General features: G+C 43.9%; 1 protein-coding gene across 1 annotated transcript in view; it reads right to left on the bottom strand.

Moving 5' to 3' along the window:
• bsna (bassoon presynaptic cytomatrix protein a) overlaps nt 1-25621 on the bottom strand; it is a 122179-nt gene that overhangs the window by 7934 nt on the left and 88624 nt on the right. The window contains exons 4-10 of the mRNA XM_076102126.1: nt 20452-20910; nt 10639-15975; nt 9823-9864; nt 9070-9237; nt 8273-8529; nt 6824-7760; nt 799-3304 (exon numbers count right to left, since the gene is read on the bottom strand). Of these exons, the coding sequence (XP_075958241.1) occupies nt 799-3304; nt 6824-7760; nt 8273-8529; nt 9070-9237; nt 9823-9864; nt 10639-15975; nt 20452-20910 (9706 nt within the window). The remainder of the gene's footprint in view (nt 1-798; nt 3305-6823; nt 7761-8272; nt 8530-9069; nt 9238-9822; nt 9865-10638; nt 15976-20451; nt 20911-25621) is intronic.

Here is a 25621-nt window from a genome sequence, read left to right on the forward strand (position 1 = left end):
TCCACATGCAAAAGAAAAGAATAGGAGGGAGAAGACACAGAAAGAAAGGCAGAAAATAAAAAAAAAAGTTTTACATCCATGCAGTTTACACTTCACGTTGCCTTCACACATTACAAGACAATATAAACAGGATAAAACACTGCAAAACTGTCCGTCATGGCAGCTGTTTTTGTGCAAAAATGTTTTAGCTTTAATTTCAAAGCTTATGACATGGAAAATAACTTTATGCTGCACAGACATAACTGCCCTGCAAATTCTTGATGGCATGAGAGGGCCTATGGGTAAACTGTTTCAGTGAGACAATAATACTAGCCCTCTGAAAGATAAGGTTCAAATATAGAATTTACTGTAATGGACTTTTTTGCAGTGTAAACAAAGAATTCATGAATCAAAACACTGACAAAACAACAATGCCAATAAAATAACTAAAAATAAAACCCTGTAAAGAAAAACAATGCATCTGTGTCGTGCAAAGAAGACCTTTCAAGTGAATCAGAGTGTAGCGAACGGAGAAAACGACCACGCCGAAGAACCATGCGAGTATTGGACAGACAGACGACTGGACGAACAGGCGGAAGGACGGACAGGCAGGCAGACAGACAGACAGCAGTCCACTGATAAGAGAGCTCCAAGTGACTCTCGGGAAGAAGAAAACATCAGCATGCAACGGCTATCTCTGTCTCTCTTTTTCTTTCTCTTTGCTAAGCCTAGCCTCTGGGTGGGTGGGGGACGTTTAGATAAACGGTGGGGGCAGTAGTAGGTAGTGAGACTGAGTGGGCGTTCAGCTCCCACAATTACCTTCACTGTCTGACACCGCGCAATGATAATCGTCTATAATGTATGTATCATCCGATTTGTAGACATGTGTCCTGGGAAGGTCTCGTATGTGGTCTTGTACATCTGGCAGCGAGTGGCTGGAACCATACTGGCCATAATAGTAATGATATCTACTGCTGCGACTGTCGCACGGGTCAGGGCCTAAGCTTGATGATCGCCCCGAACCCATGAACCTCCTCAGGGGACTAAGTGGGCTCTCCTCTTCAGAGTACTGCCGGGTTGGTTGGCGCCCCCGGCTGTGGCCAGATCGGTAGGCGCGGTCGTCCCTCTCATAAGATCGGCTGCGGTACCCAGAGTAGTCTCTGGCTGAGATCTTGTCCATGCCGTAGCCGGTGGAACGGGAGCGGCCGGTGGAGTTGTAGTAAATCCTATCGTCGTCCTCCCCCGTTGACCCATAGTATCGACTACCATGAGTGGTGCCACTGCCGCCCTCGTAGGTCTTCGTCTTGAAGCCGTAATCCTCGATCAGCTGGCGCCCTCGAATGTGAGAGGAGGGATAAGCCCCACCTGTTGATGAGGAATAGGAGGCCAGGTCTGCCTCTACATCCCGAGCCTCCTCAATGGGGGAAAACTTGGAGATTTTTTGCTCCATACTCCCCAGTTTCCTGTGCTTGCTGCGCTTGGTGGACATGACAGCAGGAGCCAGAAGGCTTCTGGAGGACGACGAAGGTTTCTGTACCCCGGAGCGGATGCTGCCATGTTTGTAGTCGTAGTCATAGTGATAGGAGGATCCCCCACCCATGCTAGAGCTCACGCTGCTGCTGCTGCCCCCTAGAGGTCCGTGCCTGTAGCTGCTCTTACCCCTGCCGTGGTGGTCGTACAGCTCTTCCTGCATCGCCGCTTCCTCTTCAGGTGCCCTGCCGTACGAGGAGCTGCCAGTTCCCCCACGCGTAGTGCTGCCAATGGTGTTGATGTGGCCGTGGATGTCGCCCGGGTAACGCCCACTGCCGCCATGATGCATCATGTCCCCTGTCGACGTGCCCAGCCCGTCTTTTGCCGTAAGCTCGCTTACGTCGTCAATCATCATGTAGTTTCTTGGAATGTTCTGCTCTAAGCCAGGAGCTCCGTACATCCCATCTGCGGTGCTGTATGTGGAGGGACTGTCTACAGAGTGCCCATAGGCATTGGAGACTGTAGAAGTGTACTGTCCATATGAACTGGCTGTGGTGGTGGTGTAGCCATACGTATTAGCAGTGGTTGTGGTGTACTGGCCATATGAATTAGCTGAAGATGAAGTATATTGGCCATAAGTGCTGGGTGGCATGGTAGAGTACCCACCGTAACTGCTGGACACTGGTGCTGACCCATATGGCCCATAGGAGCTGGCCATGGTTGTCGATCCAGTGTACTGACCATAAGAGGGGGCTGCACTGGAATAGGTAGAGTCTTGGGCAGTGGTGGTGACCACAACTGTGGGGTTGCTGATCGTCTCGTAGTTGGTGGGCATCTTGTGCTCCAGATCGGCCAGCGAAGTCTGCCTTGGTCTTCCCGGGTGGACTGTCAAAATATCAACCTGGGGCTGCCCAGGGTATGGGGTGGTCTGGCTGGGGTAGGAGGACACAGCGCTGGGATAGGGTGAGCTGTGGGTGGGGTATGGGGGCTGACCAGGCGGTGCAGGTCCAAAACCTGTATGCCCCGGTTGGGGCTGAGGCTGAGGTGCAGCTAGTAACCCCATGTCTGTCTGGGGGTATGGGGGCTGAGTTTGGGGATAGGTATGGGAGGGGTAGGAGGTTTGAGACTGGTAAGAAGGTCCAGGTGGTGGGACATGGCTCTGGAGGGGCGTGGGCTGTGGCAGTGCCTGGGACTGAGACACTGTGGGATAGGGAGGTTGGTTGAATGTCGAAGACTGGTACGGCACACTAGATTGCTGCATTGGTGCTGCCGGTTGGCTCTGGGGGTACTGACAGGAGAGGAAGGATGAGGTCGGTGGGTACTGGGCTGCTGTGTTTAGGTCGCTGGTGAAATGACTCAGAGGGGCAGTGCTTGGCCTTGACAGAAGCCCATTGGACTCATGTGATGCAGCTGCAGCTGCCAAACGTAGGTTATTCAACTCACTGTCAGACATGTAGTCCCTCGTGTCCCCCATACACCTCAGGTAGGCAATATCCCTCCTCTCCCTCTCCTTGACCAGTGTCTCTTTCCTTTGATGGATCCCCAACTCTAGGTATCTCAGTTTAGCATCAATTTCTTTTTCTTCCTCCTCCAGTTCAGCTTGCTGCTTTCTCAGCTTGGTCGACTCTTGCTCCACGGCCTTCAGCTCGTGGGTGAGGTCTTTGAGGAGGCTGGCTTTGGCAGCCAGACCAGACCTGGTGGCTGGCTTGTGGCTGGGCACGGAGGGCAGGTAGACCTGTTGGAGGGCGGGTGACATCATGGGCAGGTGACCTGATGTGGTAGTCTCGTCTGGAGGAGGGCTGGGCAGGGTTCGCTTAACCTTTCGGAGCAGTGAGCTTTGCTGTAGAGCTGCCAGCTGGATAGAGAGAGAGAGGGAGGGTGGGAGATAGGGAAGGTGGGAGGATGGGAGAACAGGAGAATATGGAGAAACAAAGAATCATGCAAAGAAAGGGATAGGGAAGGTAAAATAAAAGAACAGGGGAGTGTGGACGACAATTAATGTGATGGGCATGGTGAGCCAGTTAAATGGAGAGGGATGGGACATTTGTAGAAACCAAATGTGAATGTGAGATGGACAGGTGCATGGGAGGGTAAGAGACAAAGGTGGCAGATGAAGAAAGAGATCAGAGAGTAAAGGAGAGAAAAAGTGGAGAAGGAGAATGAGGAATACATAGAGGGAAGAGAGGAAAAGGGGTGTAGATTGATGTAGGGAAAGAGAAAAATGAATGAGAAAAGAAAGAGGTAGATGGTAGAGGAGAGATGGTAGAAGTAGATCCATGGAGAGGGATGACAGTGGGATGAGAAAGTTGTTTGAAAGATGTTGTGCACAACAGACGAATAGACCAGGAGGAAGGAGGAAAAACTCAAAAAATATAAAAAGGTCAAGGAACATAAAAAACAAGGAGAGGACGCAACGACAGGGATACACAGGGAAGACAAAGGAGACACAGAGACAAAGACAACAGGGAACAAGAGTGTAGTTTGTATTAGAGGACATACAAAAACATTAAAATTAGTATCAATGGTGCTGCAGCTAATCAATCAAGTAAAAGGTAAAAGACAGCTATCTGCCCCGTATTATGTAATACGAGAAATGTAGTACAATTTTTTCTTTCATTCAAAACTTTGAGTAAAATATTTTCTTTAATTAGAGGGATGTGAGGGAATGACCAAACCAATTATCTTTTAAAGAAAGTGTTCTTGCATACCATCACTGATATGGTCTAGAAAGGTAGATGTTTGTCCTCTTCAAACTGAGTGTGACTGTGTGGCATGTGTTTGTATATAAAAGCTTAGCTAATCACATTTTGGAAATTAATCGTCTTGCAACTGTCAAGGAATAAATCATTTTGGTTATGAGGTTGGCAGCATGAATTTATGGCCAGTATATAGTACCTGCTTTTGAGTCGGTATGGACCTAAAGCCAGGAGGGATGTTATCATGCGATGAATTTATGCTGCTCTGAAAACAAAATAGGGTTCTTTTACCACTTAGCCAGGCATAGATATTAAAGCAGCCACAGTTTGTTTTTGACATTTTCCATATGTTGAAATGGTTTTCTTGTCTTTGCAAATTACGTATGTATTGCTTCTAATAGTCTCATGCTTCAAACTTAAACTTCAAAACTGTAGACCAAGCCTACGGCACCATGTGTTCCACAGCAAACCCCAAGAAAAACACAAAGAACAACAGACAAGAATTTTAGTGCATTTGATCATTTTAGCGGTATACTTTGCTGTATACTTGAATGAAATGGAACTACTAAAATAATAAATACAGTTCAAATCATCCAAGTATTTGGATCTTGTTCAGATAAGTCAATGTTTTCCTGTAGCTGATCAAAATCATGAATGACATGAACGCAAGAATGAATCTTGGTTCATCTTTGTTATTTGTTTATCATGTCAGTCTGTGGCAAAATCCACCATATAATCTTGTGAAAACATACTCTCAACACCTCAGAAGATTAGGAGATAAAATACTTTGCAGTGTGAAACATCTATACTTAACAAAGGGGTTATTCATCACAACCGTCACATAATAACTGATATGGCTCAACATTGACTTCTTAAAAAATAATTTTAGTCATTTCACACACACATCCCAAAGCAGTGTTCTTTGTTTAGTTTATCTTGCTGTATGCTGCAGACACTTGGGAGTGATTTAACAACACAACAACACAAATGTTGTAAGTGGATTACTCCTGAATAATTGGAGGATTCTTTTTAATCTGGTGACTCAAATCCAATCCATGTTACATCTTACACCAGCACTGGAGGCTCGCATACGATTTGGTAAAAAACCGCATAAAGTATCTTTGAAAATAAACACCTACATTTTGATTCAGCTTTCAATAAACTTCATTATTTTATAGTACAGTATAATACAGAGATGGTGTTTAGCCTCTCCCTCACTCAACAGTAAGACTTTGTTCCAGTCAGAGCTGCAACAAACTCCCAGAGGAATATTCCTAAAAACATACATTTATCATAAAGCTTAAAGTGCTCTGTAAATCATTGCATGCGGTTTGTACGTAGGATGACATTGAACTAGTTATTAATGCACAGAATCATGATGGTTTTGTCCCTTGTGCCATAATCCAAGATACGATTTTTGTAGAGTCCCAAATTACAGTTCAACAGAGATATTAAATATGCAAATTAATACCATAGAGATCGCCAAGTAAAATCATAGGCAGAAACACTCACGAGCTACTTAGTTTAGTATCAAATTGGGTTAGTTTGGGGGTGAGATGTTGAACACTTTCTTCACCCAAGGTTTCTATAATAAAGGCCCACAATATCTCAAGAAAGCTCAACAGCGGATTCCACTTTGAATCTCACTTTCATGGCAGCTATTGTTTCGTCAGAGTGGGTGTCACTCGTTATAAATTGGGGATGGAGTAGACGCAATAAAGTCTGTACGCCCTACAGAAACGTGGAAAACAAAACCAACACAAACAATACAAATCCACATCAAATGGAATTAGTCATCATAGCATTCCCATAAAACATTTATCACAAAATAAAAACAGGGGCAAAGTAGAATGAAAGGAATGATTTCAATCAAAGTGACATAGAGGCCATTCAGTATAGATGCCTTTGGCAAGTTTTGACTCCACTGAACCACATTAAAGTGAGTCAAACTGTTGACTAGAGCAAAGTTAACGACTGTGCTGGGGCCCTGTCCACGGTTATAAAATATCTGTTGAGGATGTTTCTATATTGGTTTATCAAATGTATGTGGTTGATTTTGATCAATATTTTGTCACAAGATTTATTGCAGGAAGCCCTGAACATCTGACGTCTCTTGGATTGTTGCAGTCGGCAGCGTTACTAGCAGTAGCATGAAGAAATGGAAAGAAAGCAAAACATCCAATCGGTTTGGTATTTGGGGAGATGCATCAATTCCATCCAAACTACACGCGCCACACTGCCAAAATGTGTTCATTATCAGTGGTAGCTGTATAGCTGTGATGATGACAGTTGTAAGTGCTTTTTTACTGTAAACTTGACGACTTACTTTTTGCCATTATGTTTGTATTGTGCAGCTCTACAACCATTGAAGTATTATGAAAGCTGTAATACAAATGTTTTTGTACTACACATCAATTAACCGCAGGTCTCAAAAGGTGCTTTATAACAGAACAATTTTTTAACATGAAGTTTGACCACTGATTTGCGATCTGTTTTATAAGGAACAAATGGCCAATACAAAAAAAGAAGACTAACATAACAAGATAACATCTCCACTGTTTACTTATATTCTCTAGACTGTACCCTGAATTGATGTTAATTGGTTCATTCTCTTTAATTTTAAATCTCTCTTTCATTGTGTGCTAATGCGTGTGTCAGCATGGTTTGATTGACTTTACCTGGCTCTGGAGCACTTGTTGTTGGTAGAGGGACAGCCGGGCCTTGGTGTGCTCGTCTATGGTGGGGCTGAGGGACTTGGGGTCTGACATGGACCTCTGGGTGCTCTTAATTGGTCGGGGCACAGAAGGGTGTCTCTGGGGGGACTCTGCTGTGTAGGACTTCTGCTGAGGTGTGACATGGGCTTTGTTCAGCCTCTCACTGGACAGAGAATTCTCCAGCAGGCGGTGAGGGGACACCGGGGAGACAGGAGAGTAGAGGACTTGTGGGGATTTGGGAGTTGTCTGCTGCTGCCGGATGATGCTGGAGATAGACTCGTTGTGGATGTGATTGTGAGGCTGGTAGTTGATGTCGAGCGGGTCGGGGCGGCGGCGCTCAAACTTGGCTGCGTTTGCTGCAATGTGCTGCTGCTGGCGCTGCTGGGTCAGGAGGTCGACAGAACCGGATTGTTGCGTTCCAGTGCTGGTAGAGGAAGAATATGGACTGACCGTGGTTGGTACACTGAGCTGGGGGGCTACAACACCCTGTGACTGGGCTTCTGGGTCAGTCTGGCATGCTAGAGACTGTCCTTTTTGGGTCCGCTCAGGTCCGGAGATGTAGTGCACAATCTCTACTTTATTCGGGTCTGGTACAGTCACATGGATTGCTGGGGAGACTCTTCCTAAGTGCTCCACTTCCGTCTGGCAAGACATTTCCCTGATGGTCTGGATGGCAATACTGGAGGATACCATCTTGGGAGTTTCGGTCTTGGTGTCAGAGGCCGTGGTGGATGTGGCGGCAGTGCTGCTGCCAGTGGCACTGGACTCAGCGTGCCGGGAGAAACGGGAACGTCTTCGTCGGACCGGCTGCTCAGTCTCAGCCTTGTCCTCATCGTCATCTGTCTGGACTGAGCAGTCAACACTACGACCACGCCTTCTGGTGCGATGACGCATCATGTACCTGTTGACGGGGAGAAGAGAGGGAAAACAATGAGGAAAGACATAATGATGCAATATACTACCCCATATGTAAAAAAGACAAAATGTAATCTACGTGTTGTATTATAAAGTGCTTACATGGAAAAACATTGACAGAAGTCTGACTTTGAACATTTAACAAGTATTGATGTCATGTCACTTTTTTGTGTTGCACAAAGCTTTGTGCCTTTGAAACTCTCAGAAAAGTGACATATTTATTCTGTATGAAAATATGTATGAATTATTCATAAAGCCTTCATCTACATCTCAGCTTGTGTCTTGCTTTTTAATTAAAGAAAGATGTGAAGTGAACAGGAAGACTATCAAGGTAATCCTTGCCTAATACACACAGACTCACACACACACACATACATTCGCTCTCTCTCTTTCTCATCTACACCTGCATCAACCTACACCCACTAAACAAACATCTATGTATCTGTCCACTCACTCACTCCACCACACACACACACACACACACACACACATCTCTACCTCTCCTCTCCATCTTCATCGTCTGTCTGCACAGAGCTGTCCACGATCCTGCGTGGGGAGCCGTAGAACACCACGCCGTCTCCGTCCAAGCTGTCCCGGCTCAGTCTGGTCATGGAGCTGTGTTTCCTCATGTTGCTCCTGGTCTCCATGTGCTCCTGCTGACTCCTCAGACACATCTCTGAAGAGGAGTTGGGGAGAGAGCGGGATCCAATCTGAGAGTCGATGTAAGGGGGCAGGGGCTGTCCGTTCGCATCGAGCTGAAGAGAAATGGAATATTTTTACGGTTGTTAGTTGTCCCCCATCATTGATTCAATTGAGACTGAAAAGGCTTTGTATATTGCAGTTCATATTACAATCATAGAGGTTCAACAAAGACACACATGCAAACATTATGAGTTGCAGATTGAAGAGTCAATTCAGTTACTCACAGTTACAGTGATGCACAATTTACTTTACAGACGTGAATTTTTCTTTGCAACCCAGTTGATTCACGAGTTAGAATGTGTCCGTGGCTTCATGAACCTTTTGATTGATTAGAATTTAGGAAATATACTGTCGAAAAAAGGGCAGTGTCAGGTAGGAAAGTCCAAGCCAGGAGTCAGGCATGTGTCGGCAGGAGTCAGGCAGGCCAAAAATTTATTAGTAAGACCTTCTTGAAGCATGCTACTTCTGGACTTTCGCACTCTCCATGCCCTAAAACTGTCTACCACTGCTGCCTAAGAGCTGATGCATTCAACATGTACAGTATGTTGTCACATCACTTATATGCACCTGCCAGTGTTCCTCACCCCCCTCACCTGAATGCTCTGAGCTGCAGCCGTTTTCTGTCTCTTCTGCTCTACAAGCTGCTGCTGGAGCTGGTGCTGTAGAGACTGGATCTGGTCTAGCTGTGACTTCTGCTGCGCCAACTGCTCCCTCTGGAGAACGAGTTGCTTCTCGCGTTCATGCTGCTGCTGCTGTAGGACCTAAAACAATGTTGGTGGAAAGGGGTATTGAAAGAAGCAGACGTCGGCAAAAACACAGAGAGAGAGGACAAGACAAGAACAGTATGGAGAAGTGTAGCACAAGAGAGAGGTGAGGGTGGACAGATCGAGAGGAAATCAAAGAAAGAAAGAAAAAAGATGTAAAAGAGACATAATGAAAAATAATTAGAGAAAGACACAGAGACAGTAAAGACAGTAGAGGACAAGCTTGTTGAGTTTTGGCACATCTGGTTGTATAAAAGATGATCAAAGACTCCGGACACTACATGTGACATGGAATTATTCTTGTGCTGATGGATTAGTTGTAAAAATGGTTCGAAGTTAGCCAAACCTCTATACATAGCAAAACCAAGAATGGAAGCGCAACATAAAAGTGCAGCATGTACTGGTCATTGCTGTTGGCAGTCGTATAATGCTCATAAGAAAATATGTAATGCATTTTCTTTGTTGCATAAATGACAAGCTAGTGCAAATAAGGAGTTAGGGTTTCTGCTTTTACAGTGGGTTATGAGATGCATATTAAACATTCCATCTCTAGTTCATTCTCATTAAGTAAGGCTTCCAAACCTGTTTAACTGAGTTTACTTGAAAGATTTTCAACTGCTTGTTCTATCAAAAAAAGAAGAAAATCGTCATGTTAGCCCTTCTGTTACCTGTTAAAACATCTGAACAAGGCTATTAGGAGTTGAAAAGTGATATATTCAAATGCGTATTTGCTATTGATTATCAGATGAATACAACATAACAGGATTCATTTTTCTTTTTCGTATAAATCAGACGAACAAATGGCACTAAAAACCAAAATCTGTGCATCATCAGTTTCTATCCCACATACATACTACAGGCATGCTCATGCACACTTCACAAAAAGGGAATATCCAGTTAAGTGAACTACATAGCATGCAGATTATAAAACTGTATTTGTATATTTGTAAGGCTGACTGGATGCAAACATTTCTTTGAACAAAACAATCCCATCAACCTTTACATTAAAATAGCATTTTTTTCTAACAATGACAGAATTTGAACACCATTTTCTGGAGAGATATTTAATGGTCTCACTGTCACAGTTTGTTACATGTACTTTGTTGATGAAATTCATGCATATACTGAACTCTATATATAAGTTATTTTATTAGTAATTTCTTTAATTATTTCAGGGAATGATGTACTGTATCTTGCAAGTCAATTTAGTGGTTGCACATCAAAGATGCGACACTGAATGAACAAAACAATTTAATGAATAAGACGCAATAAGATGCACCACAAATAACACCACCACAAAACAAACAAAACACAAACCAATATCTATGGCAAAACCAAGAATCACAAAACATCAAACAAGACATCAAACTCCATTCTGCCTCCTGTTTCTCCCTCTACCTGTTCCTTGATGTTCTGCAGCTCATGTAACTCTCTCTGCACAAGCATCTGCTCCTTATCCCTGTGCAGCTTCAGCTCTATCCTTTCTCGTTCCAGCTCCTCCTGCAGGCGCAGTTGCCGCAGTTTCTCCAGTTCCACGCGCTCCCTCTCCATCTGCAGAAGCTGCTCCTGCTGCCGATGCAGCCTCTCTGCCTCGGTTTCACCCTCCTTGTGTATGGCACCTGGTGGGGGGAAGGGAGGAAGACCCCCTGAAATGGGTAAGCCACTAGTGGGGACAGAGGGGCCGACTGGTGGTTGGGTGTAGCCATGAGTGTGTGAAGGAGTTGAGGGTGGGTAGGCATGGGCTGCTGGAGGAGGCTGTTGTGGCTGCTGAGCAGATGCCACTTGTTGCTGTTGTTGTTGTTGTTGTTGTTGACTGTTCAGGTGGGCCTGGGACAGGTTTATTGGCTGCTGCTGTGGCTCTATTGGTATGACAACTGTTCCTTGTACCTCCGCTGATGAGGATACACTTTTACCGAGGTAAACTGGTTCATCCTGGAGTGTAGAACTAGTAGTTGTAATGGAAACAGACACTGGGGCACCTACTGGGCCTAAAGTTGTCGCTGCACCAGCAGAAGTGGCAGTGGTTGACGTTATTTGGAGAAGACCTGGTGCTGGGTAGCGGACTGGAGCTTGCCCAGTTAAGGGTATTCTTAGGCTCATTGGTAGTCTGCTAAGACTGGATAGGGGCACAGGTGTCATGTTGGCAGAGGGGTATGGCCTGTAGACCCCCCTCAGTAGTGGGCGAAGAACAGAGGCAGGCTGTGTTGTTATGGGAAGTGTAGAAGCAATGGGGGTCTGGATGGTGGAGTAGATCATCCCATCAGCGGACCTAATAGCAGCAGGGTACATGGCTCTGAGACTGGCCTGCCTGGCATTGATAAGGTTGGTTAGCGCTTGACTGTGGGAGATTGGCTTCCCATCTAGTCCAAAAAGGAGGGTTTGTCTCATGCCGAGACCTGTTGCAAATCTGGAAGCCCCAGGCCCGGTTCCTCTCCCCACACCACCAAACTGCATCAGTTCTGGGTTGCTTCCATATCGATCTATGGAATTGAGAGCTGCACACATCCGGCTGATCTCCCTGGCAGTTGTAGCACTGTACTGAGCCAAGTTAGCTTCTTGGAAGTTAGCAATGTCACGAGCAGAGTAGCCATAGTCTGAACTGATGTTGGACAAGGAATTATATCTCCTTATAGGCAGCGTTTGGGCTGTGATGTCTCCTCCATGCCGTAAATCTGTATAGGAGCCATACTGCATCCCCATAAATCCTCCATACCCCTGTTTCATTGCAGTTAGATCCATGGTAAGTTCTCCTGTGCCTTGGAGGTGTGGTTCTAGTTTAGAATGGTAGGACTGTAGCCCAGCTTCAGCTAGGTTTGTATCAGACATTGAAGGCTGAAGCCTACCAGGGAAAGGTAATGTGTAGGCCTTACGTTCATCCATTGGATATTCATGGTACCCTTCAGGTAGTCTTTCTTGGTCAGACTCATAGGTGAGAGGTGGGGCAGATGGAGGCCTTATGCCCTCTTTCTCACCACCGACACAGCTTCCACCAAATGGAAGTCGGTAAACAACATCACAGCAAGCTGTTTGGTTTTCAGGTTTAATTTGGCCTCCTGTCAGGTCCATAGCATCCTGTCCTACTTCTACCTTCACTAGCTGAGTCATTGCCCTGGCCTGCTCTGGCCCGCCGTCCATCTGTACTACCATGCTATGTGGTGATTTACCTCCTGATATCAAACCAGGAGGACTAGGCTTCCCTTTCAGCTCAACGGGACCAGTGCCATACATCTCAGGGTTAATGACTGGTGATACAGCACTGACCACAGCTGAGGCAGCGCTAGTCTGACTGACTAGCATGTCTTTTTTCAGTAAAGGTGAGATCTGACCGGTAAGGCTGTACCTGGCCAAAGATACTTGTTGCTGCTGATGTTGCATCTGATGGTGCTGCTGCAACTGGTGTTCAAGAAGCTGTTGTTGCTTCTGCAGCTTCTCTTGCTGTATTTGTAGCTCTCTCTGTTGGATACTGAGGTCTTCCAATTTCGCATCAATTTTTGGTATTGTTGGGTCAGTTGGTTTGTTTTGGGAAAGACACACAGCCGAACCCATACCCTGACCCAAATCCACTTGGTTTTGATGGGGATCACCATAGATTGTTGGCTGTTTGGGCTGGGTCATGAACATGGAAGCAGCCACTGTGACACTCACAGTGGTTGGTGTGATTATCTCCTGGGTGTTCAAGTTCATAATCAGTGGCTGTACAATCGTTGAATGTCTGCTACTCTCTGATCCACCATGGTATCTCCTGCTTTCAGTAGCTAAGGAGGTGAGATCCATTCCCTGGTCAGTCATGATAATAGGAGCTGGTTTGGTTGCTGTTCTGAGGTCCACAACACTTCCGCCTTGGATCATATGGCCCTGCTCTACCCTAGAAGTACCTGGGACTGTAGATATTCGACAGAGGGAGATGTTGTCCATTGACATGGACCCTCTGGTGTAAGTGCTGGATGTGGTGACCATACTTGTTCCCACATTTACTTTCTCCACTCTTTGTGTCCGGTAGAAGCTACGTGTAGGAGAGTGTTGGTAAGGTGGCGTGTCTGGAGGGCTGCCACATGGGGAGTAATTGTCAAATGTTGGTTGGCGGCTAAATTGGGTAGGTGATGACAGGGGAGAAGTAGCAGTGTTGACTGTCATTGGCCTAGCTGGGCTTGGAGGTGGGGAGTATGGGACATCCTGGGAAGACTGCTGACGATAGAGCCGTGGTGAAACTGATCGATGAGATGTTTGGGTTCCTTGCGCTGTCACTGGAGATGTAGGCCCAGAGATGGCTGACTCTGACATCTGCAATGCTGAACTGAAAGTCTGTGTGGAGAACTCAGCTGTATTCCTTCTGGAAGGTGAATGGGTAGGACTCTGTGGTGGTGGTGATGGAGAAAGAGGAGGACTAGTGCTCCTGTAATAAGTAGTATACTTTGGAGAGCGTGGCTCAATAACTCTCTCAGTGGACGATGTTGAACTGTCTCGCACTTGGACATCCCTGGTCTCCCCTACCCTTCTGGTGATCACTTCTCTCTGACTGTAGGCCTGGGTAATCTCTGCAATCTTGCTGCATACACTTGACACTGTAGTTGAAGATGTGGCAGGGCTTGAAGTGTGTCGGACATATATACCAGACTGAGTAGTCGTCATTGTGTGGCTTGTACTAGTCTGAGAAATAGTTACTGCATCTCTGGCATACACTCCATAAGCTGCAATAGTGGTGGCAGCCACTGCTGGAGTTATTCCGTTCTTTCCTGCTTGGCTTTTAATCCTGTCTTTGTGTCCATCCTTTGCAGAGAAGTGCTGTGTTACTCTGACATCAGGAATCCGTCCTCCAGTCTCAGCAAAGGAGACAGGAGCTGAGATCTGGGTGGGGCTGGTCCCTGGAGTGAGTAGAGCATTGCTCTGCTCCAGTAGTTTAGCAAACGCTGAGCCTGTGTCTAGGAGCTGTTTGTCTGAGTAGGAGGTCTCAATCTCGATCTCTACTTGCTCATCAGTGGCCTGCTGCATCTTGGTGATGTTCTGAGATGTTTGTCGGATCTCCTCGTAAATATCAGTTTCTGTCTCTGCTGCCTCATTATCATATCCTGCTTGATCTTGTTCATATTCATACTCGTCATCATAACCTTGTCCATTAACATCCTCCTCGTAGTACTGTCCATGTCTTCCATGTTGCTGCTGTTGCTGCTGTTGTTTCTGAAGCAACTCTGCCTTCCTCATCATCTCCTCATAAACCTCCTCAGCGCTCTTCAGCGGTTTTGAAGTTGAAGATGGTGCTGTGGTGGTTGTTGTAGTTGATGATTTCTCTACTGGCGAGTAGAGAGACATAAAGGTAGGCAGGTTGTATTCACTGCCTGACTTGTAAAGTTTGGATTCGTATCCCTCAGCCTCTGAGTCAAGACTCTGAGGGGAATATTCAGAAGCAGAAGAACGATGGAGCTCTTCCATTTCTGCAGCTTGTCTCAGCTCTTCTGTTGGAGAAGCATCTTCAATGGGTGAGAGATTGCTAGGTGGTGTCTTGGACCTCTCTCTGCGCCTCTGAGCCCTCAGCTCCTCCTTATCCCTCTTTGTCTTTCGTGCTGTGCTCCTTATTCGCTGTTGTTCCACCTCCCTCATCTTCTCCTGCTCTCTCAGAAGTTCTTCTTCCTCTCTCAGCTCATCCTCTTCTGAAGAGTCTTCAATGGTGGGAAGGAGAGGGCCATGGGAGCGGTGGCGTGCTTTCCTCTGTTGCTTGGCCTCTTCCAGCCTTTGCCTCCTGCTGGGGCTACTGTCACTGTCCTCCTCCATTGATGAGATGGAAGTAGGTGACTGGCCTGAGCCATACGAGGATGAAGTGGCTGGCAGAGTGGAGGAGTAGTCACCTCGAGAACGCTCCTCGGGAGATCCTGTCAGGCTCTCCATCTCTAGCTCAGGTTCCCGATCAAGGCTCAAGTCATTTTCATTGCCAAGCTCCATGTCTCGACTGTAGCTACTGGTGTTATTGAGTTCAATGGTTTTGAAGCGCCTCAAGCCTCCTTGTGATGCCATCACATCTTCCTCACCCTCCTCCACTGAGCCTTTATAAACATCGTTAGAGCTCTTAGTTTCCTCCTCAAAACTGCTGGAGTGGTGCTGAAGACGTCTTTTCTCTTTCCCTGAGTCAGATATTGTGTGTTTGTGGTGGTTTTTCTTGGGTTTCTGGTAGCCATATCCTTCATCTTCCTCATCTTCCTCTTCCTCCATCTCTTCCTCCTCATTATCTTCATCAGCGCTCATCTCCAGTATTTGTCTCCTCATGAACTCCTCATCTGTCATCTCTGTGGGCTCAGCCTCTTTTTCCTTATTTTTCTTCTCCTTCTTCTCCTCCTTCCCTTCCTTCCGTTTACCCTCCCAGTCTCCTGCATCTTCTTCTTCCTCTAGTATATCTTCCAGTTCCTCATCAGAGTCGTATGAATCTGGTGGGATTGACAAGGAGCGTGGGCGCTGCTTCCCTCTGTCATCCAAGTCTCTGTGCTTCCTTCCCCTTCTGTCCACCTTCTCTTCAGAAAGGCTCTTCTCCAGCAAAGGCCTCATGGAGCTTTCAAGCTTGGTGATTTCAGAAGGGCTTGGTGGGGAACCCCGCCCACAGATCCCCCTCTCACTCAGTTTCATCTCCTCTTCTTGGATTAGACCTGTGATTTCACTGTGGGAGCTGGAGATGCCATCAGAGGAGTAACCGGTGTCACTGAGGCTCTGAGGGCTGCGTGACAAGTCATGGGTGCTGTTGTTTTTTGTATCCTAAAGAGAGAATAAGAAAGAAGAAAAAAATAAAGAATTAGAGTTGGAATACTAAGGTTTTTAATTTAAGTAATAATTTGTGAGAATGTTTTGATTCTGGATAAGCACATTGGTATACACACAATTTAAGCCCACATTTTTTTGGTTCTGATTTTTGGATGTAAAATATATGGTTTCTGTCTAATTTTAATATTTATCTGTAACCAATAAGTAAAGTGATAAATCTCATCAACGCTTGTTCAATATGGGACATAGATTTATTGATTTAAAGATAGATAACAAGATAGTTCCAAGGTGTTACATTTTTAAAATATGTCATTCTGCTTGAACAGGAATGCTAAAACTGCCGCCCTCAGCTTTTTATAAAAAGGAACATTAGCAAATCAAGTAATGAAGTGTTATACTTAAACAAGAATGCATGAAAATAGGGTTCTCTTCATTATGTTTGAGAGTTTGGAGGTGTATAAAAAACAGCTCTTAGTATTGTCTATATTGTTATAAAGTGTGTGCTTTAGGAAATTCCACTGAGAAGCCTTAGCTAGAAAATATTTAAATGCAAAACAGTATTCAGTAACAACTGACTTGGTTCTTATGAAACCTAAAATCCCATTACAGAAATCACACTCTTTAAACAAGAGTTGTTCATGTGCTCATATGTGGGCCTAGATTGGATTCTTAGAAGTTATCTCATAAAAAAAGTTGCTAGACAAAGAAGAAAGGTATGCATTCAGAGAGAACATGTGAGATAATAGGCTGGAGGTTGTTATTCAATTTCACCATGGATGTAGAATTATACAAGGAAACACTGAACAGTTAGTGTAATAATGTACAAATTGCAGAGATTTGCCCTTCCTATTTCCAAAACCGGATCTACCAACAATGTAGTTACAATTCAAATAAGTCATAAAAAAGTATTATGCAACAATAGAACTTGTCTAACACATTCAGGCTATGGTCTGATTTTATTAAGAACTAAATTTCCAATAGTATAGTAAATGACAGCATTAAGACAAATCACATAATGAATCAGTTATCATTAGGTGGCTTATAGTTGACAGGTTTGTAAACAATTTTGAGCCATTGATGGAAAGAGGTTATTCAAACTGTATATTTTAGGAGTGAGAAAATTTCAGTTTTGTGATGATGAGCGATTGTGAAGTTAACATGACTGGAACACAAAAACGACTCAAAACTCATTCATCAATGGCTCTGCCTCAGATGTCTGTTAATAAAAAAAAACTATAGAAATGTTTTCTATAAAACCCCCTACGATGGTTTTAATACTTCAGAGGAGACTTTACATTTAACTCCTCTGCACTTTACACTCCTAGCAGTTCCTTAGATGAGGAAGGTCTGCTCTGCCTTTGAAAAGGCCCACAGCAGCCGATCTCGATAAATATTTCGACAGGAGCAATAGCTGCCACTGAGTAAGAAAAGGTATTATTTCACTGCCTCTGTGTTTCTCTCTCACTCGCACGCCCCCTTCCCAAGGTAGTCCACACTGCCACTTGCAGCCTCAGCATTCTGTGAGGAGGGACTCAATGACATGCTTTCCAAACTGCCATGGATGTCCAACACAACTTATAGTTTGAATTAACCAGGCTCCATAGAAAATCTTAAGTAGGGTCATAACATAACTGTATTTTGTGACGTAAAACACCCAGTGTTGTGCACAGGTTATAGTCAACTTCACTTTGTTGTATAATAAAGGATAAACTGCATTCTGTTTTGTGATCAGCAAACTGAATAGACATATAATTCACATGAAATGATAGGGCCATTTCTATACATTTTGTACAAGAAGGGCAAGAAAACAAAACAAGCTTTAAACCGAGTTCAAGAGTCGACTCTGATTGAATATGGAAGCCAGAAATGCTACAGAGAAATACAAAAACATGGTAACAAATCTTTTCTTTTGTCAGAGAAGATAATTAAACAGAGCATGGCAGAAAATGGACTGGGTAAATACAATAAATCTGGAAATGTGTTTCCTAAAATGGTGATTTAATTAAACTCCATTCAATTTTCAATACATGAAGGCTCTCTGTGCCACTTTAAACCTTGAGGCATCCCACTTGTCACTGTAATTATGAATATAATCTTTCAATCTACAAGACTGAGAACTGAAAATAAAGTGGTGCATAGCATTGCAACTGTGTTTTGCCTTCTGTTTCAACTTAATAGGACAGTATTTTATGGATCAGTGACCAGTTACAAAATTGTATTACTTTTATATGAGCATGCAGCATCTCTGAAATATGCAGGTGAAGATCTAAAATATTCATAAGAAAATAATGGAAGATTTGTGTTGAAAACATAAACTTTAAAGAAACTGGTACTTTCTTACTTTTTTTTGTTTACCGGGAGAAAACAGAGTCCAGCAAGAACTCTTTTGAATTCTCATAACAAGTTTGGCTTGGTGCTGCATTTACTCACTGTGTTGTGAGAAACTGTTATTTGGCCAACTTAATGCCAAACTAATGCAATCTCACAGATTTGTTTAAAGTGACCTTTATGACTCTTTACAAGTCATCACAACTATGTCATATAAGCTATATTCACAGTAGCATGAATGACCTCATGATGCCACCTTCATTAATTTACTTACATCTGGATTCTAAACACAGCAGTCAAAACCTTGAAGACAACGTTGGAGGAAATCTAATGTGGCAACAGGCAGCTGGGTCGATGGCAGGATCCATGGTGTAAACACTTAATATCCATTTCCCAGGTGTCAGACAACACAAACTTCTGAAGTCCACTGGTCACATGGTTCATTTATCACATGCATCACCTTTGTCTACATTCTGGGTCTGATTCTGCCGAGGACAGCAATGTTTGCCACTTTTGAAATGTACGAGTGGACTGTGATACTGAAATCAACCAAGTCTTTAGTCTGGTGCTGAGTCACGTTTTGAAGTGCTGAGTCTGTGTTTTTAGAGACCTGCAGTTCATCTACCCTCCTAGTTAGCCGTAGCCTAGTTTCAGACCTCTGAATTGTAGACCACATCTCTGATTTCAGCAATTCAAACTGGTTTGGTGTTGTGCTCATCGATGGATGTTTCCACCGGTTGGAGAAACAACTGACCAGTCAAAGCTTAGTGGAATTAAGAATGTCTTCTTCCTACAATGGAAGCTACTTAGCTACATTCATGAAAAATAGCAACAGAAATATGGCAAGAAGCGTGGATGAGAGTGACACAGCTGTTCAAGTTGCTGTAAGTCGACTTAAATAAATATATATAACTATGAAATCAACATATTAAAAAACATTGAGTTAACTGCTCCTAGCAACTGCTTGCTCGGCGTCTGTGTCTACTAAAAATGACATCAGCGGAACAGATAACACTCATACTTCCTAGTTATGGCAAAACAAAACACAAACACGATGTCAGGCTTAAGGAAAGATGGCAATTTGGTCTGATAATCAGGGTAACCCAGCCTCTGTTTCACTAGCTTCAGTGACTCAGTCTGAAAACATTAAACGTTCCTGGGGTCTTTTCATATTTTAAGACGAATTGGCATCTCGTGCTGTACTAAATGTGAAAAATGTTTAGCACGGACAATCATTGTCTCTGCATTCAACAACTACACCTCCCATGAGGCCTGGAAAGTGTCCCAATAGCGAAGCACAGTGGGAAACATTTGTACTGAATGCTGAATGTTTTTCCGTGATTTACAAATTGTTTAAATTTGACAATCCAGTGTACTAGAATCATTGTAATCTTATAATATTTACAGAAAATCCCAAGAACATTTTTCAGTTTTGCAGAAACAATGTTGAGAGAATCTGTCCATGAGAAAGCTTGTTGAGTTGGAGACGCTAGAAGAGACGCTCGAGTGACTTTGGCTCCTTGAACTCTAAAGGAAGCCATCTCGTTAGATCCCACCTTTGTCCAGCTGCCAGCACAATGCCAGGTCAACTTTTTACTGTGCGTACAATACAAAACCGCTTTCTCTCTGTTGTGTAGGTTACATAAGGATCATCTGGATTGTAGCCCTCTTATCATTGACTTTTTCCTCATATCTTGGCTGTGGGGATTGTGAGGTTTTTGGAGGTCCAACATGGGCAACATCCTGTAGACTACACGTAGCTGGTGCTTGACAAGAGCTTCCATTTAGCTCATTAAGGTTTATGGAAAAACTGTATGAATGCAAAGCAGGTCCACGCTGAAACAGCCATGCATACTCACATAACTTAACCTGCATACATGCTCTAAAACTTAAAAAAAGGTCAACAATAGCCAGTGTTGGTACATAGGCCTGTATGTTGCACTATGGTTCCCGCTGAATAATCACTAAAAATCAGTTTATTTTATTAATTATTATTTATTTTTCACTTATTCATTTGGTTCACTTTTCTCAAGCCGTATTACCATTTTACCAGTTGTATCAACTTTTGGTCCTTATCCATAGCTTAACATACAGAGTAGTATACCGAACTAAAGCAATGTTAGGACAATAAATCAGACTTACATCATAGTGCCTGGACTTCTTGATTTCCTTGATGGGTGTGATCTGCTCTCCTTTCCTCTGGAAGGGTTTGGTGTCTTTGGCAGTTTGGTTCTCAGGCTCGGTTTTGGGTTTCTCCTCTGTGGGTTTTGGCTGTTTCTGGATCTCTGTGGTTGATACTGGTGCCGTAGCTGGTGTCGTGATCTTGGAGTCGATCAGTTGTTTGGCTGCATTGGGCGCAAACGGTCCACTACCGCCAGTTCCCGCCTGTGCTTTCTGCGTCTGGGGCTGGGCCGGCCTGGGCCCCTGCTGATTGGTGGCTTTGTGGAGAGGGCTTTGCTGACTGGCTGGCGCCTGGTGACGGGGCGAGCCCATTGGCTGGTGCTTGGGAGACGGATGAGGAACAGGAAGTGGAGGATCGTCGAGACCGCCTCCGGACATCAGCCGCTGGGTCTGGCAGTTGAGACATAACCACTCCTTCTTCTGAAACACACACAAAACAAACACATTTAGTGACAACCAGCTTGTTTTTCACAATAGTACAGAAATGTTTGTTTATCATATTATGTCTATACTATGGCAAATAAACATAAACATCCCTGATTTTTTTAGAGCTTCCCATATTCCAAAATCTTCCCTCATTGCTAAAGCTCTGAAAAGGCAGTGCTGAACTTTCAAAGCATCAACACTAACGTGGGAGGAAAGGCAAAAATTAGCTCAATAAAAAATCTGGGACATGTATAAAAATACAATCAAAAAAGCTAATAAAGCGAGTTTGAATTAAGTTTTACTGTCTTGAATGGACTGTCAAAAAGTCAACGGGTGGGTGATTACCGCTCAACAGCAAACAGTAAAGACTGCAACAACTGGGCAGCTCCAATGTGCGTGTGTGTGACTCAAATGCCATTCAACCTCCTGTCCTCCATCAACTACTCCTCCACTAAAATGATGTGTTGTCAGTCTACTTCTCATGTTAAATAAGATTGACGGATTAACGCACTGATTAATATTCCTAACGTTGAAAATGTCGATTCCACTTAAACAGCAGACTGCAGAGTTAGCCGCACACACACACACACACACACACACACACACACACACACACACACACACACACACACACACACACACACACACGCACGAACGCACACACACACACACACACACACACACGCACACACACACACACACACACGCACACACACACACACACACACACACTCACAAACTATAGACACTTTGGAAATCTTATTTCCAGACAGAGCTGTCACAGCTGCAGCAGGCTAAGTTAAGCTGACATGCGTTTCTAAAAGGCCAAGTCACACTGACAGCTACACCCTATTTTCAATGCATCGGATCCCCTCACTTCTTGCACTGTGAAGCTGACTGATGAAAAATTAGACTGTGATGCGCACACACACACACACACACACACACACTGAACATAATTCATCTTTTGCCTCTATTTTAACTTGTTTCCATTTGCTGGTGTGAACACATTGTTGGCTCTGTCTTTCTAGAGAAAGACGTAAACAAAAGAAGCAGAAGAGAACGGACTTAGTATGAGCATCCACAGCCACCACGGCTAAAAGACTAAGGAAATGTCACTGTCCCTCCCATAGTGTTTGATTGACAGGTGATGTCTTGGAAGGACAAACAGAAAAGCCACAGGACTGAGTTTACCAACATTGTGACCGGAAAATGGTTTAATTTATATTTTCTTAAAAACTAAAAACACATATCTTCAAATAAGAACTCTTATTTAGTTGAACTTATATGTAATATTCAATATTCATTCGTTTTGCAGTATCTCTCCCGTATACTCCTTCTGTGTACTCTCCCTCTCTCTCTGTCTATCCAGGAGAAATGAGGTTGTTTTGGACTGAAGATCGGCCATATTACTCATGCAATGAATAACTGACAGACGCAGTGCTCCCTACCGAACACTTATCTCGCATCTCTGCTCTTTTCCACCCACTCATCAAATCCTCTCTACACAGAACTCACCAATCCTCTCTCTAACTCTCCTCCACTCTATCTTTTCTATCTCCTCTCTTTTTATCTACCCCCCTGCATCTCTCTCTTTCTCTGAATCCCTTTGAGATTTTGGTTGTTAAGTGTCATGCAAGAGACACTTAATGCCACTTTGGATTGAGTGGTAGTACTTACAGCCACCATTACATACCCACCAAGGCATTCATTGTTTAGTAAAACGTCTGCATGCATATAAAACTATATCAACCCTGTTACGCATCACTCTCTATTGAGGCCTCATTCCAAGACTGCCCATTCATCATTCAAAGTTAAAGCTGTGGTTCAAGAGAGAGGGCAAGATGGGAATCTGAAAAAAAGGCAGCAAATGTCTGGCATGTTTCCTTTTTACAATTATCAAAATAGCTGTCTTAATGTTTCAACACTAATATCAAGTGGATGGTGCTGAAAGGAATGTATACCTCATTGATTCACTAGTTGAAATATCACTGAACATCCTGAATATTGTGGCCTTTAAATCTTACAGATCAGAGTAAATACTTACACGTACACGCTTTTCTCTGGTCCTGGTTGTATATTACAGAATGTAGCCTAAGATGCTGACCCTTTGTATATAACTGTGTGCAGCTACCTCCAAAGAAGCAGCACATTGTATGAGCACATTGTGTGTGTGTGTGTGTGTGTGTGTGTGTGTGTGTGTGTGTTTGGTAATGAGGCCTTCCCTGATCATACATCACACATTGCAATGGAAAAAGTCGCAACTACTCCTTTAACTATCGTATAATACGTTCTGTGTGTGTGTGTGTGTGTGCGTGCGTGCACCCCCTTAAGCAGCATACTGTACAGTGTACAGTAGTAGCCTCTGAGACTGTTGAATCATTTTTAGACCCTAAAGTGAACTCATTCCTCCTTTTCCCAGAGCCAGTACATTCAGTCCTAGCGATCACATCATGTGTGTGTGTGTGTGTGTGTGTGTGTGTGTCTGTTGTCCAACAGAGTAGCCCATCGCTGCACCACTTAACCTACATAGCACAAACATTCTGGCCTTTTGTCGTCCTGTCAATAACGTTCACTAAAATGCTCCATCAGTTCTAATTCTGCATTCAGACTCTCTCTCTCTCGCTCTCTCTCTCTCTCTTTCTTTCTTTCTGTCTAAACGCGGGGCCTTTCAACCTCTGTTCAATGTTGCATTTTATTGTTTTGTATTGTATGTTGACTCTACCTTCCAGCTCTCTCCCTCTCTGTTTTTCAGCAATTTCTTCCTCTCTCCTCTCATATTTCTCTTCATCTTGATTTCCTTTTTGCTCTTTTTCTGTCTGTTTTTTTGCTTTTTTTCTACACCATCTTTTTTTCTGAAAGCAATGGATCCCTTTCTATTTACAAAAAGCCCAACTCAATCATATCCCAAATATAGTCTGATTAGACTCCATGGCAACCTTCATTCAAGACACGGAGTAGAACACAAAGCTTCTCTGCTTCTCACAGTTTCACTTTACTTCTCGTGTGACTCATTCTCATCCTTTTAAATTTGTGTTTCACACATTTACACCTGCAGCTTCTCTTTTCACTACATGGTCATTAAACTTCTATCCTTCCCTTTCCTCTCAGCTCTTACCCTCCCTCTCTTCTCTCTCTCTGTCACCCTCCGTCTCCTTTTCTCTCTCTCCAACAGAGCTATTTTTACCCAGAATGCCATTGTTCTGCTCAATCGCACACTTCCCTAGCACTGGCTGCCACTTTAGGCTGCACTCTACTGCACCACAAATACACACACGCACACGCACACGCAGACACACACACACACACACACACGCAGTCACACGGTTCACGTCAGTGCAAAATGGAGGAGGCCTGTGTAGCTAAAGGCTTACCAGAAGGAGAGAGAGATGACAAGCAGAAGGAGGAAGAGAACAAGGGGAGAGGAGGAGCCCACTGGGCGGAGGAGAGGATAAACGGGGAAGTGAGTGACACCACACAGGCATGTGAGTGCGTGCACATACACACAATAAGTCAGCTCAGCCTCCAGTAATGTGGCTCCCTGCTGAGTCTGATGTAAGTGGCTTGACAGAGAGTAGAGGGGAGAGGAGATGGACAAATAGCCATGAAGAGGTGTTGAAGTGGACAGATGGTGATGATGATGATGGTTTCTTACAAGTACGAAAACATTTTCTGAATATGTTTTGGAGGAAATGTAATTGATGCGTGGATTTTGTCCACTTGCAATGCTTTGTCTGGCTACGTTCTTGTAAAAAAGCCAAAGAGAGGTGGTTTGTGTCTCAAAGTGTTCAATATGAAAAGGTTAATCATTCTTCAGTGGCCATGAAATTGTAGGAAAAACAAATGAATTATGTTGTCAGTTCACCTTTTCGCAGATAGAAGATTCGCAAATTTCCAGATACATCTGTTAAAATCTTTTCCTCATTATGTTGACACAAACTATGATTTGATAGGAAGTGGTGGATTTCCGGGGGGAAAAGTGTGTGATGGACTGAAAGTTAGAAAGATGTCTTCAAACTGTCTTTATGAACCCTGACATTTGAATTGAAGAACAAAAGATTTAGGTCTTGACATCAACCATGTTTCAATGAGTCTACATTAGAAGACTGAGCATTTCTATGAATAATTTCCTTTGCACATGTCATTTGTGACTGACTTCCATCTCCCCATGGTTTTGCTCCCTGGTTTCCAGACTAATTGCTAAATATTTTGACATGAAAAGTCTTGAACCCAAACGACACTGAGTGAGTTTTGGGGTGCAGGTTTCACCGCTCAGTGCACAGGTTGCATCAGTCACCGTACGTGACACTTTTACATGACAACAAAGAGCAGGTTTCATAGGAACTCACCCACATGAACTCTTTTTCCTCCTGCTATTATCTCCATCTTGAGCTTTTTGTGTCCTTTCTCTACTTTTTACCATTGAGATACATTTTTTAAAGTTTTTTCTACTCTTTTCTATTTTCCTCCTCCAATTATCGTCTCTCTACCCCTCAGATTTATCTAGTGAGCCTTAGAAGGGGGCCAGACCCCCAGGGTGGGAACCACTGGACTAACCTGCAGTTTGTAAAGTGGATGAGAGAAGCCGCAGCACAATGTTACTGACACATTGATGCATTAGTATTAACAATAATGTCACAGAGGCCATTTATTCTGTAAATGCTTTTGATACCTTAAGTAAAGCATTTTTAACAATGTTGTATTG

This window comes from Anarhichas minor, unplaced genomic scaffold (assembly GCF_050575085.1).
Source record: "Anarhichas minor isolate MPS153535 unplaced genomic scaffold, ASM5057508v1 ptg000003l, whole genome shotgun sequence".
Lineage (NCBI taxonomy): Eukaryota > Metazoa > Chordata > Actinopteri > Perciformes > Anarhichadidae > Anarhichas > Anarhichas minor.